The sequence below is a fragment of the Microchirus variegatus genome (genome assembly GCF_963457635.1).
Source record: "Microchirus variegatus genome assembly, chromosome: 19".
In the NCBI taxonomy this organism is placed as follows: domain Eukaryota; kingdom Metazoa; phylum Chordata; class Actinopteri; order Pleuronectiformes; family Soleidae; genus Microchirus; species Microchirus variegatus.
Genome location: NC_139820.1, coordinates 21,259,622 through 21,274,771, shown reverse-complemented (window position 1 = coordinate 21,274,771; position 15,150 = coordinate 21,259,622). Strand labels below are relative to the sequence as shown.

General features: G+C 40.0%; 1 protein-coding gene across 1 annotated transcript; it reads left to right on the top strand.

Moving 5' to 3' along the window:
- Window positions 1-6,995: 6,995 nt before the first annotated feature.
- Window positions 6,996-14,718, top strand: lman2 (lectin, mannose-binding 2). The gene is made up of 8 exons (XM_083906218.1): window positions 6,996-7,207; window positions 8,769-8,887; window positions 8,966-9,083; window positions 10,532-10,614; window positions 11,876-12,037; window positions 12,582-12,696; window positions 12,833-12,952; window positions 13,423-14,718. Exons 1-8 carry the CDS (start codon window positions 7,063-7,065, stop codon window positions 13,581-13,583), a joined length of 1,023 nt encoding a protein of 340 aa, XP_083762344.1. The 5' UTR covers window positions 6,996-7,062; the 3' UTR covers window positions 13,584-14,718.
- The last annotated feature ends 432 nt before the right edge of the window (window positions 14,719-15,150 follow it).

Here is a 15,150-nt window from a genome sequence, read left to right as displayed (position 1 = left end):
GTTATGGCTCCTACATAAGAGATAGGGATTTCTTGTCACATCATCAGTGAGTAGATTCTTACTTGATGTGTCAAAAACTGGAGACAGGAAGTTGCTAAAAGACGGAGAAACTTACAGATAAACCCTCGTCTTTATCTGCGAAGGTAATCAAAAGGACAACTAAGACAAAGAAGACATCAGACGAGGCGAGTTAGAGCAAATAAAAGATAATAAATACATTAAAACGAGAGATGTGACGATAAAAGGACGACATCACAGCCTCCATGTTTTAAAGAATCTGACGATGATGAGAGACAAACTATACAAACTTCAATTTTACGCCTTGTTTTTAACTGAAGCCCAAATCTGATTTCTAAGTAATTCTGATCGTAATCTGTCGTAGTCGTAATTTTCCTGTTCACATTATATATCGCAAATAATCGGTTTGGGATTTTTCATTAGTTTTAGTTTTAGTCATTTTGACTTTTTGATTTTAAATTAGTTTTTAGAGCAGGTTTGATCGTTTAATAGATTTAGTGTTAGTTTTTTTTGTAGTATGAGGAGTATTTGCCAGGTGAAAGATTCAACAAAGTATTGCCAAGCTAGATATAATCTGGATAAGCTTAAAAATCTGATTTGGGCATGAGACGATGAGACGATGATGACGGTAGATAACTGTAGAAAACTGCACGGCTGATTATTATCACTAAGGCTGATTGGAAATGCATATATAGTTTTATTAAAAGGGTCAGAGAAGCAAATTGTTCTCGTCACTTTCAGCAGTTTCTTGACTTTAATTAAAGTGTAATTGGGTTCAACAGTGAGACCTGATTTCGCTGTGATTTTCTCCATTACGAGGCTAATTATGCTCCGTTAGCTTATCGTAGCAGACGAGAGGACAAGAGGACGCACACAAAGCGCGTCTGTTTAAAAACATATTAATCTTACAAAGGCCACTCGATCAGAGCCTCTGACCGATGATATACACGCACACCTGTTCAGCTACGTGTTGATGCTAACATTTAATTAACCGATCATCAAGGCGGTCAAGATGAGCTACTGAAAGAGGCTTTAGTGTCAGGATTTGTTTTAGGAGTTGGACCCGGAAGCAGACGGAGACGGTGGGTATATTTCAAAACAAAATAACATTTATTTACAGAAAAGATGTAACAAAAAGCGACTTCCAATACTAGCGGAACAAACTCACTGGTTGGAGTTAACTGAGGAGATTCCCAGGAGCGTGGGGAAACAGGAAACGACGTGAGACGTGGCGACCTGGAGCGAGGAGAGGCGAGTGAGTATCCACAGCAGGTAAGTTAAAGCGACAGAAGAACAGCAGGACTTTACCAACTGAGTATGAAAAACGATCTGACGCCGGTGAAGAGAAACAGCTCCGCTTATAAGTCCTCCTGATTGCTCATCAGGAGCAGGTGAGGCGGAGCCGCGCAGGTGTAGAGAATCACCGGGCGTCTGAGAGAATGTAGGTCAGCCACGCCCCCTGCAGAGTCAGAGGGAGGAAGGAGCAGCAGCAGCAATACAACAACACAAACAATAATAAAAAATGTGAGGAAGGTGCAGGTGGGATCGTGACATTTAGCCCCTTAATGCCTGAATATATTTACAATTATATATATACGTGTGTATGTGTTTTTTTGCTGTCTAACAGATGCTAAAGTAATTGGAGATTGTTATTTTTAATAAAGCACATACACGAGATGGAAATGTAGGTAGATTTGCGACATCAGGCATTTAAGGAATCCGCTCCTCTGGAGGTCCAGGGAGCTCTTTCTTCTCTCCCGAGCCCGAGTAAGGCACTCCTCTGTTGGGCACAAGGTTGCCCATGTTCCCTCCCTGGAGCTCCACCATGCTTCAGGGGAGCGTTTTCCACTCGCTTACCCAGCCACGGAGTCTCCTGCCAGGACACACGTGACCAAATTATTATTATTATTTCGCGGAAAAACTTGGAATCTGTAAAATCGGGTCACGCAAATTTTGGATCACGTACCTTTCGGGTCACGTAACCTTCGGGTCGCGTAACATTTAGATCACTCAACTTTCGGGTCACGTAACCTTCGGGTCACGTAGCTTCCTGGTCACGTAGCTTCCGGGTCACGTAGCTTCCGGGTCACGGAACTTTCGGGTCACGTTACATTGGGCTCAAGCAACTTGCGAGTCACGTAACATTTGGGTCACGTAACTTTCGGGTCACGTAACATTCGGGTGACGTAACATTCGGGTCACGTAACAGTCGGGTCACGTAACTTTCGGGTCACGTAACATTCAGGTCACCTAACTTTCGGGTCACGTAACATTCGGGTCACGTAACTTTCAGTTCACGTAACAGTCGGGTCACGTTACTTTTGAGTTACCCAACTTTCAGGTCACGTAACATTCGGGTCACGTAACATTCGGGTCAATGATACACAGATCTGATACCTGTGTATTTCATAGCACAACTTTCCAAACTTTGCAGAATTTCCAAATTTGGACGATGTTTTTCTGCGAGCCAATGCTTCCACATCAACGGATTTAGTTTACACTCTGACCTCTAGATGGCAGTATGTGTGGAATATACATCAACCGGCGTTATTAGGATACGGTTTGAGGCGAATTTTTACGACAATCGTCCAAAAGGGGTTAAGGCGTTTAATGTTTGACTTGAACGATTTCACAGATTTTAATCTCGGTCACTGCTTCTTCAGGAATGATTATAACAATAATAATAATAATAACAATAATGTCCTGCTGATCATAATCCAACACAATCCCGTTAATGCTCCACTGACTGTCCTGCTGCCTTCAGTGGTTGATTTACTGTAGTTGTCACATTGTTCCTGGATTAGTGGGTTTGATTTATCTGGGCTCGTCACTGCAGCGTCTGTCACTTCTCTCAGTTCTATTAATCAAAGTTAAATAGCGGCAGCTTCTCTCTTCTCTAAATGGCTCAAACGTGGGCAGTAAACACAGGCTGTAAACTGACTCCAGGTCAGTCTTACGTCTCTGAGGGGCTTTAATTATTATTTCCTCTCTTTAATACCACTTGTCTTGAGTGTCTGTCGCTGCTGTGATGATCTGACCCCGACTCTGTGACTCAGCGTCGCAGCATCTTCTGCTTGTTTTGCCGCGTCGTCGTCTGAAAAGATGTGGAGGAGCTTAAAGTTTCACGCTGTCGCAGCTCGTTATTCCTCCTTCTCCCCGCTGAGGTTTGGCCTAAACTCAAACGACGAGGGGAGGGATTAGTGATCAACACATGAAGCTGTAAACATGTTGTTGTTGTTCGAATAAAACACAGCACGTGGAGTCAGAGTCGCCCCCATCATGTACTGTACGTAAGGTTAAAGTAAAGTTTAAGACTTTTTCAAGTCTGACTTTTTCAATTCTGACTTTTTCAATTCTGATTTTTTTTTCTCAGAATTACGACTTTTTGATTTCTGATTTTTTGAAATATTAATTTTTTTTACTTTGAGTTATGACTTTTTTTAATTATGACCTTTCTCTCTCTCGCTCTCTCAGAATTCTGACTTTTTGAATTCTTAGTTTGAGTTCTGACTTTTTAAATTCTGACTTTTTGAGTTATGACTTTTTTAATTGTGACTTTTTGACTTTGAGTTCTGACTTTCTCTCTCAGAATTCTGACCTTTTTTTAAGAGAATTCTGGCTTTATCAATTATGACTTTTTGAATTATGACTTTTTAAGTCATTATGACATTTTGAATTCTTACTATTTTTGACTTTGAGTTCTGACTTTCTCTCTCAGAATTCTGACCTTTTTTTAAGAGAATTCTGGCTTTATCAATTCTGACTTTTTGCATTCTGACTTTTTGAGTTCTAACTTTTTGAATTATGACTTTTTGAGTCATGACTTTTTGAATTCTAACTTTTTTTCTCTCTCTCAGAATCCTGACTTTTTTATGAGAATTCTAACTTTTTCTAAAAACTCATTTATCTAAATAGAGGACAATTCATTTAGTCATTGATTCAGCCTCATAGTTAAACATTAAACTGCACCAGGATTATTATTTTCTGGTAACATAACTCAAGCATCACCTTTGTGGGTTTGGTGTGATGGAGAATAGTGAACAAAGACAGTTTTCTCTTTCATTATTTACATGTTTTCAGACACAGTTTCCTAACAAATCTAATGTAGAGTTGGACAAACACGTGCTGCGTTCACTGACTGCAGTTTAAATGAGATTTGTAATCAAACAGTGATTCTCATTACTCACACAGAGATCAGCTCCATAATCACACGTCTACTGTGACAAAAGGAGGTCAGAGAGAACCACGGCGCTAAAATTGAGCTCATCACACGATGAAGGTGATGATGATGATGATGTGAAGGCGGCGACAAAAGGGCGTATAATAACAATGATAATAATAATACTAAAAAAAACAGCGGTACGGGGTTAGGTTATGTAAATGAACTCAGCTATGGGTCAAAAAAAAACCCAACGCTTCTTCGATCAGTGGTCGTGTTTCCATTGATCGCGTCGTGCAGAGTCTGATGAGTGATCGATGTGCGGGTCGATGCGTGGAGAGTTGGATGTTTACAGATCACAGAATGATCAGCCGCCATCAAATTCACACCATTCTTTGAACCCCCCACATCAATATGGATTATTATTGATAAGCGTCGTGTTGGTGTTTCTGACTGAGCCTGAGGACCGAGTGTCTTCAGGGCTCAGAGGACACAAATATAAACGCTGAAAAGTAAAAGACAAAGGTACACTGGGGTTCCCGCGAGTCCTTGAAACCCTTGAAAGTTTGTGAAAATCCCCCCCCTACGTGGGTCGTTGAAAGTGCTTGAATTTTGTGCAAGAAAGACGTGAAGTTGATATTTAGGTGACGTGAGATTCTGTGCGGAACAACGAGCGAGTAAAGCTGAGCAAGAGAGCAAATAACGACCGTGATGTCTGGGGAAATTAAAATTCTAAAAAAGTGGACGCCATGGACGAAGACAAACTCTCACAAGTTGTCCTTCCCATCTTAAGCTGCACATTCACTTTGGTGGGGACTCACTCACTCACTCACTCACTCACTCACTCACTCACTCACTCACTCACTCACTCACTCACTCATTTACACTCATTCACTCATTTACACAAACTCACTGATTTACACTCACTCATTTACACTCACTCACTCACTCACTTAACACTCACTCATTTTCACTCACTCATTTACACACAAACTCACTCATTTAAACTCACCCACACTCACTCACTTACACTCACTCACTTACACAGTTACTCACTCATTTACACTCACTCACTCATTTTCACTCACTCACTCACACTCACTCACTCACTCATTTACACTCACTCACTCATTTACACACAAACTCACTCATTTAAACTCACTCACTCACTCACACACACTCACTCACGTACTTGCACTCACTCATTTACACTCACTCACTCACACACATTCACTCACTTACACGCACTCGTTTTCACTCACTCACATACACTCACTCACTCATTTTCACTCACTCACTCACTTACACTCAATCACTCATTTTCACTCACTCATTTTCACCCACTCATTTTCACTCACTCACTTACACTCACTCACTCATTTTCATTCACTCACTTACACTCAATCACTCATTTTCACCCATTCATTTTCACTCACTCATTTACACACAAACTCACTCATTTACATTCACTCACTCACTTACACTCACTCACTCAAGCAGCACATTATGTAACTTGAATTTAAGGGAAATTGGTCCTGGAAAGTCCTTGAAAGGTCCTTGAATTGATGTCAACAACACATGTGGAGAACGTAGAAGGTTCTGTGGTGTCCTGTAAAGGCACTGTAAGAGTGAATGTTTGAATTTGCAAGTTTTTAAATGACAAAGGTTTATTTAAAATGTCACATTTCAAAAACACGTCATTTAAACAAATATTGACTTAAAAAAAACACACAACAAGAACCAGCTGGGTTCACATTAGAAAAATCAATAAAAAAGGTTTGCAAAAATCAATAAGAAAATGTACCGAGCGAGCGATCGATCTCTGCCAGGGCAAACATGAATGAAGCAGAAAGCATGAATGAATTGGTGAATGAATGCACAGAAGAGCAAGAATGTTCTTTTTGCCAATAAAGCACAGAGGGCGATTAAATAAATAATACAATTAAATAAAGATTAAAGTGAATAAGCGTGTGTATTAGTTGTCATTGTATTCAATAACTAATAATCTACATGCTATAAAATAAGATAATCCTCTATTAATCCCACTATAATTCCACAATGGGAACAGTTGTGATGCTACGGCAGCAGATGTGAGAAAATAAAAGCATTTAAGTATTAATTAAACACATCAGGAGATATCATTATTATTATAATAATAATAGCTAAATAAAATCAATAATTTCATTAATTTTTAACCGCGGTGTAGAAATGGAGAACTGAGAATGTCACTGCAGAGAAAACATGTTATTTTTTGCATAATAACAATAAAACTTTTTGAATCCTTGAAATTTTAGACAGATTTACATCATCCTATCAATATAAAATATACTTTTATAACATTATTAGCCTGTAAATGTCATAAAGTCTTAACAAGTGGCGACAGGAAGCTCATAAAATCCTTAATTTGTTTCACTAAATCACAGAAAACAAAACTACAAACACCTTCAACCGTTCTTTAAAAACAGGCTTTTGTCGCCATCTTGTGGATAAAAGGCGTGAGATGAAAGTCATCGCTGATTGGCTCAATTTGCGATGTGCTCGTCTCCGATTGGCCGATTAGAAGACGCTCCGTCTCCAAAAGCCTTCCGTGTGGAAACACTTTCTTTTAAATGAATCTTTCGTATCAGAAAATGTGAATTTAAAATGTAAATAATGTCTTTCTTACGTCATCGGTTTTAACATAAATAATAAACATGTTCTATACGAAACATGTGTTCGGAGAAATTAGGCTTTTTAATTTTTGGAAAATGTCGAACTCTAACGTCCGGGCCCCGATGACGTTTCTCGCCGGACGACAACAGAGAAGGGACCGGCTCGGTTTATGGAGTTTGGACGAACAACGTTTGTTGTGAGAGTTTCTCTCCGCGGTGTTTGAGGACACAAACATGACGACTTTCAGGGTTTTTGCGAGCTCAACGCTCGCTGTGCTGCTGTTGCTGCTGCTCGGGGTTTGCCCGGTGTGCTGCGACATCACGGACGGGAACGCGGAGCACCTGAAGCGGGAGCACTCGCTGATGAAGCCGTACCAAGGTGAGCTGAACCCAGTTAGCTCGTCGGCTAACGGCTAACATGGTGCGTTTTGTTTCCCTACTTTTCTTCGGCTGTTATTCACTTATATAGCAACAATAAACACGTAGAGTATTAACGTTTTTAATTGTCTTATAACTATTTGTGATCCTAAATCATACTTGAGTGTGATTTAAGTGTGTTTTCTCAGCTTTCTTCTGACAGTGAAAGTGAATAGCAAATAGCTCAAGTCACTGTTAAAGTAGACGTTTTCATGCCGTTGATTTACATTAATATATAAATTATAACAAGATGTGGTAAATGTGTAGATTAGGATGAGATTATATGGTCTAAAATGTCATTATAAACACGTTAAACCCTCTATTCTATAACTTTCTAACTGTTGGTACACCCTCAGGTTTTTAACTATAATAACATCCTTCCAGAATTTAATTATATATATAATGATAATTAACTTTATTTATATAAGATTATGGCTGCAACTAACTATTGTTTTCATCACAGATTAATCTATAAATCGTTTTGAAACGATGATGTTCTGATTTGATGGTGTCCTGTTTTGTTTACAAACCAAAAATATTCATATTTAATGATATATAAAGTACATTAAAGTTGACACTTGTGTAAAAGTACAACTATGTTATCAGAAAATGACTTTGTTAGAAGATGAAGTCACTTTTTTAAAATAATATTACTATTAAAAGTCTTAAAGTTTATGGCATTTATTGTACTTAAGTATCAAAAGTATTTTTCTGATATAAAATCTACTCAAGTTTTTAGAAGTGAAAGTATTAAAGTATTAAAAGAAGTGAGGAGTTAGGATTGGGTTGTGGGTTCAATTCCTGGCTCCTTTTTCCGATATTACACCTTGTTAAAAGTTTTTTTTTGTATGTTTTCTTTGCACCATATAACTAAGATTTTGCATCAGACACATTAATCCACCGGTCACAACAACACAAAGGAGAACAAAACCTTAACATGGGGCTTAAATACAATAATACCTTTATTATCCTGCTTTCACAGCACTGAGAGCAGTGACCTGGAGTCTTTGTTTGACCTACACACACCACACCACACCACACCACACCCTGACTGTGAATAAGAACATATGTGAGGCCCGTCAGACCATCAAAGTGTTTGTTTAAGGCGTGTGAAGCATCAGTTACCTCTGTCTTTGTTACAGCACGGAGAAATCCAACCCTCAGGCTGTGGAAAGAGCTAGAAATAAACCCTGCTTTTTATGACTTAAGGCCACATTGTACTTCTCCAACTGCGTAACCACAGAGACCCCTCGAGCCTTCATAGTTCTCTCTCTTCGTGGTGACGGATACGCGCTGCAATTTTTCTGCCCGATCAGTAGGGGTCGCTACGCAAGGTTGTTGTGCTTTTGGCGACAGTGAGCAATGGCGTCTGAGAGAGAAAGACTGTTGTTGTTGTTGTTGTTGCAGCTGAATAAGGAGTATAAATTGTGCTTTAATGTTTTATTACAACCACATAAATCTGCTTTTTTCTCACTGTAATGAACTCATGAAACTGCGTGTGTTTGTTGTGTTGTTGTGTTTAGGCGTCGGCAGCAACCCCAGCAGTCAGTGGGACTTCTGGGGGAGCACCTTGGTGACGTCCTCGTACGTCCGACTCACCCCGGACGAGAGGAGCAAACAGGGATCCATCTGGAACACAGTGGTGAGGAAGAGCTGGAATATCTCCTGTACCACGTTTGAACACATTTAAACACATTTAAACCCTGTCTCTGCTCTGCAGGCTTGTGACCTGAAGGACTGGGAGATGCACGTGCAGTTCAAAGTTCACGGCTCGGGGAAAAAGAACCTCCACGGCGACGGCATCGCCATCTGGTACACGAAGGAAAAACTGCACCCAGGTAAAGACGAAATATTCTGTGAAAGAAGGTGTTTTATTAATCCATTTGTTGTTTGGGCAATAAAATCTCAGAAAATAGTGAAACATATTGACCTGAAAACCTCAAATATCTCATATATTGTTAAGTTGACTGTCATAGAGAAGCAAAAAAGCACAACGCTAACCCTTACCCAGACCATAATCACTTTTAAGAAGCTGATATTAATATAATAACTCTAAATAAGTAATTCATTTTTTACCTTAAACCATTTAGTTACTAGTCGTTACTTTTCAATTTCTTGTTGCAGCACAGCTTTAAGTTTCCGTAAACCAGTCTGCTGCTGCTCCTCTAACAACTTCAGTATTTTATTCTGAAACACAAGGCCCGACTTCCTGCTAGAGCTTCACAATAAAAGCTGAGACTTCACACATTGTATTAAACAATACAATTTGATCAGAGCCGCTGTGAAATGATAATATAAGTGTTTTAATGAGTACAGGCTGTTCTCCTTCAATGTTCCTGCACGTTGAGTGACTCGCTCTCAGGGTGGAATAAGAATAGAGTTAAACTTTAAAAGGATAGTTTATTTATTAATTTTTTATTGGTGTTTTAATGACCAACCTGACACCCTGACACTTTCTCACTCTCTCTCTCTGACAAAATGGCTCCCAGCAGAGGAACAGAAGTGTACACAGACATGTGAAGTACCTTCATAAAATCTACATTCTTTAGATTATTCTGCTGGAAACTCAAAGTATGTCAATCACTCGCTCTCCTGCACCAAAGCCCAGAGAGAGAATCGACGATTTTTACATCATGGCGCAGCAGGAGTTGCTGATTCACAGCTGCCTCTGACACGTTTAAGTTTATAAATGTTGTTTTGTGACTTTTGTGTTTGAAATAAATGTTCAGATTCATCAACTAAAGCTAAAAACTAAATTCTTTTAGCCTTCATATGGACTACCGTTCAAAAGTTTGGGCTCACTTAGAAATGTCCTTATTTTTGAAGGAAAAACACATTTTTTTCTCAATGAATTTAACATTAAATGAATCATAAATACACTCTAAACATTTTTAATGTGGTAAACGACTATTCTAGCTGCAAACGTCTGGTTTTTAATGGAATATGTACATAGGTGTATAGAGGCCCATTTCCACTGTTCTAATGGTACATTGTGTTTGCTAATGGTGTTAGAAGGCTATTGGATTATTAGAAAACCAACTCTTTCCAACTCTTTTGATGAATAAAATTCGGACTTTTAATGGAAAACACAACAAAAACAGTATCGGTGAGCCCAAACTTTTGAACGCTAGTGTATTAGTCGGTGGTCCAGATCATGAAGGTGCAGCACCAGATCGAGGTAAGAAACAAAGACGTGACGTGAAAGGGCGTCGGGACGCCTCCTCCCTCCCGTGAGATCATTGTCGTGCTCATGTCTCACCTCATCCCTGTCCCTGTCCGTCCTCAGGCTCCGTGTTTGGAAACCAAGATCCGTTTCTTGGCCTGGCTATTTTTTTGGATACCTTCCGCAATGACCTCCATGGGATGGATGTAAGTGTGCAGTGTGTGTGTGTGTTGTGGCTCCCGCGTGATCGATTTCCCCCCCTCCTCCCCCTCCTCCCCTCCCTGCCTTGTTTTGTTCTGCAGGGCCCGTCTTTTCCAACAATGCTCACTTCCACGGGCTGGCCGTGTTTATAGATACTTACTCTAACGACGATACGTCGGACGTGAGTCGCTGCTCAGGTTGTTTTCTACCTGTCGGCATCGTGTCTGTGGGACAGTTCCATGTCTTTGCTTTGTATCGTGCATGTTGTCCTTTGACCCTTTGACCCCTGAAAGCATGGCAACCGTGAAGACGAATAAAAAGATGATATTTGGCTCGCAGGATAGTTTGAGAATGATGTTTCTCCGGCAGCAACTGTGCTGCTTGGTCTGGATGTCACTGTGTGTTTACTTTAGGGCTGCAACTAACAGTTTTTATTGGTTTTTCTTTGGTCCATAAAATTTCAAACAAAATGCTTGAAACGACAAAGAAACCGAAAGAATATGAACCTTTAAGCAGTTTGTATAAAATACCTTTAAGGTGATAAAGTATGTGACCAGAAAATGACTTTGAAGTCACATTTTTTAATAAAAATCTTAAAGTTTATGACATTTATCACATTTTAGTATCAGAAAATGTCCTAAACCCCCAAAATCACAATTTATACCTCAATTTAATCACTTTGAATGATTTCTTTGTTAAAGAAACCAGAAAATATTCACAATTAAGACTTAAATCGAGGAATAGATTATCAACAGTGCTGGGCACGCTAACGTGTTAGCGTTGTCAACGTTAACGTACATCGCGTTTCCATGACGACTGACCGTAAAAAGACACGCATGACGTGATGTTTACGTGCCTAGGCACCACAGTCCGTGGAAACGCATAATGATTCATCACTGATGCCGCTAAAGGTTGATTAAAAGTTGCAGCCCTAGTTTATACGGCAACAAGTTACTTTCACACTGCAGCTGAAATCTCCTTTCAAACCTTTTATTTGAGTCTCTTTCCCTGCGTTTGAAAAGAAAACCTGGTTGTGGAGTAAAAATCAGTGGATCTGGATCAACAAATTGATTTTAAACATATCAGGCAGAACGTTAGACGGGAACCCTATTTTAAAATGGCTGCCGCGTGAAGGAAGCTTTTTGCGTTCCAAGCATGAGACGTTGGCTTTGCACATTGTTATTTTTTATTTCACACATTTATATTCCATATTGCGTTCATCACTCGCTTGTCGTGATTTTAGTCCCTGTTTTCCCTTCTGTCCAGCGCTCCTTCCCGTACATTTCCGCCATGGTGAACAACGGCACGGTGAGCTACGACCACGGCAAAGACGGACGCTTGTCGGAGCTGGGAGGATGCTCGGCCGAGATCAGGAACCGCGACCACGACACGTACCTCGCCGTACGCTACTCCAAAGGAAGACTCACCGTATGTAGTCACGCCCTCTAAAACGAGACATCTTATGCTAAATCAACTTTTTAATCGTTTTAATCCTTATATTTGGGACTCTGGAGGCCCTATGAGTCAGTACAGTTGATGTTTATATGTTGACTTCTGCGTCATTGCTACGTCAATAGCATCCGGAAGTCTGCGACGTGTTCTATTGTTGTCTGCACAGTGCAGCACAGAGTTCTACACAAACTTCCAGCCTCAGAGGATTTACATTTGATATATACGACGGCAATAATGATGGCTTTTCCGAATGCTAACTGCTGTTAGCTGCCGTTTAGCCTCAGTGACGCTGGCGTAGTTTCCTGTGTCTCATTTGCATATTTAAAGAGACAGACACTCAAAAACAGGGCTGTTTTGTTCAGGGTGATTGAACTGCTGTGCTGTGGTGGTCACAGACATGTTCATTAGGACACCAGGGAGCTAGCTTAGCTTGTAGAAATAGGCTATAACATGTCTACTTTAATAATTAGTAGAAGTTGAGCTACAACTGTCTCTCTCACGCCTGCTCCGCGTCCCTCAGGTGATGGTGGACGTGGACGATAAGAACGAGTGGAGGGAGTGCATCGACATCGCCGGCGTTCGTCTTCCCACCGGATATTACTTTGGTGCCTCAGCGGCCACAGGAGATCTCTCAGGTACATCGTTATTTTTAACATAACCTTTATTTTTTACGAGAAAAGTCTTGTTTTGAACAAAGGCATGGTATTTTTAGATTAGAAATGGGGGAATTCACATTGATAAACAAGTAAAATATATAATTTTTCCTACTAGACAACCATGACATCATCTCCATGAAGCTCTACCAGCTGATGGTAGAACACACCCCCGAGGAGGAGAACATGGACTGGTCCAAGATCGAGCCCAGCGTCAGCCTCCTCAAGTCTCCCAAAGGTAACGTCTCACGACCACAAGGAGAATTCATTTATAATTTCAGCTTCTTTACTTGACTTGAATCAAGAGTTCCCACAGGTCTTTGTAATCCTTGAAAGTTTGTGAATTTGAAAACAATAATTCGAGCCCCTTGAAGGTTTTGGAAAATCTCCCTAAATTAGACATGGGGTCATTGAAGGGTGCTTGAGTTTTGTGCGAGAAAGAAAGCGAAGATGATATTGAAGGTAAACGTCTCCATTGTTTGTCACGTGGTGCAGAACAATGAGCGAGTAAAGTTGAGCAAAGAGAGCAAAATGACGACGTGATGCCTGGGAAATGAAAATTCCACAATCTCTGTCTCACAAAAGACAAATAACAAAGACTGACTTTGACCAAGATCCCAAAATTAGTGGGAAATTAGCCCTGGAAAGTCATTGAAAAAGTCCTTGAGTTTGCCCTAATCTGAGGTGACTTTCTTTTCGCATCCACAGACAACATCGACGATCCGACCGGAAACTTCCGCAGCACGCCGCTCACCGGCTGGAAGGTCTTCCTGCTGCTGCTGTGCGCTCTGCTGGGGATCGTGGTGTGCGGCGTGGTCGGAGCCGTGGTTTTCCAGAAGAGACAAGAGAGGAACAAGAGGTTCTACTGAAAAACGAGGAGGAGGAAGAGGAGGAGTTTGCTGTGGATTGAACTGTTTCCTGACGGCAGATCGAGCACATTCAATGTGAATTTTTTTCTAAAGATTGTACAAATGTTTATATCTTTTGAAGCACTGCGTTGGGAGTTAATCTTTTTTTTTTCTTCTTCTTCTTTTCGTTGATGTCGGTCAGACAGAGCAGAACTGAGAGGCCCACGATAAATGCTGGTAGTTTTGTTTTTTTGTCCGTGTTTTCGTTTTGAGTCCATTTCAACGTTTCTCTGCTTCGGGTTTTGTTTCTCTTACTGTTTTACTGAAGGAAGAGAGGAGATCTGACACAAAATAATCTGACATTTTGTGGCTATTTTCTCACGCTTCCTAATTTTGCTCATGTCGAAGCATTTTAAAGTCATTTTGAACGAACTGAAACGTGCTCTTCATGTTTAATTTGCCTTAGAACTGAAAGCAGTGTCTCCTGAGGAGGATTGTGGGGACGTTTTCTTTAAATAACCACTGTGTTACACAACTTAACTCAATTTCTGTCTTATTTTTCTCTTTCTTTTAAACTGGAAGCGTCACAGATTAATTAATTTGACTGATTAATCTGACTTTCCTCACTCTTGTTTAGAAAATGTCATGAGAATCAAAGTAAAAGTTAACATAACACTCAAATTAATCGAGTCTGAAAAGCTGGAGCTGTGTTGACCTACTGTGGGCAGAAGGTGTAAAAGCAGCAGTGAATTATGTCCATTAAACTTTTAAAGTTTGAAAACTGAGTCCTTTAACGTGAAACCACTTTTATCTTAAAACACAACTAAATTATTTCCCTAAATATTTGTTCTCTGCAATTGTCTTTGTTGATTTAATCAAAGTTAATGTCCATGGATGTTATTTTCGTCTAAGCCAATCATATCTTCGAATTCTTTCAAAGTCCTGTTTCGTTGTGAGTTCCTTTTCCACATTTGCTTCAGACTCTATTTTTTCAAATGCCTTTCAAAGAGTTTCAAATGTTTTGACGACTGAGGTGAAACAGAGATTTTATTTTTATTTTCTATAAGGTCTTGGGTGGATGTTTGAGTTCCTACAGAACGATCTTGAGCCCGTCTGCCACATCACTTGTGATGAGACTCTGAAAACCTGCTCCTCTCATCAGAAATAATACATTTAAATGAAGAAATAAATTTTAAAAAAGAGAAAAAAAATCCCTTTGGCTTCAGTTGTGTGTGTCCCACCTTCACAAACACACACACACACACACTAACGCTAGCTGCTCTTAATGGTAATACACATTTTTTAAATGTAAACAACTTTCAGTTCACTTCCTGTTTACAAAATGTTGGCTAACATTGACATAAATTAGACATTGTAGACAAGTCAACAAGTGAAGATTTTATTGGCGGAACTAGCTAAAACCTGTTTTTCTTTGTGTTAGCATTAGCACCGGGGGTCAGCAGGGGGCGCACAAAGCTCAGGCAGCTCTGGAAATAGTCATTTTCTTACTCGAACTGATGCTAAAGTATAAGCTAGCTATAAGCTAACATCAAGATAAAGCAGATATCGTAGATGTCAACAGTTAAAA

Excerpts from the sequence above, each read along its gene's own strand:
- lman2 (XM_083906218.1), top strand. The coding sequence starts at position 7,063 with ATGACGACTTTCAGGGTTTTTGCGAGCTCAACGCTCGCTGTGCTGCTG. Across the intron at positions 8,888-8,965 it reads GATCCATCTGGAACACAGTG|GCTTGTGACCTGAAGGACTG; the intron begins GTGAGGAAGAGC and ends TCTGCTCTGCAG. Across the intron at positions 12,697-12,832 it reads GGCCACAGGAGATCTCTCAG|ACAACCATGACATCATCTCC; the intron begins GTACATCGTTAT and ends TTTTCCTACTAG.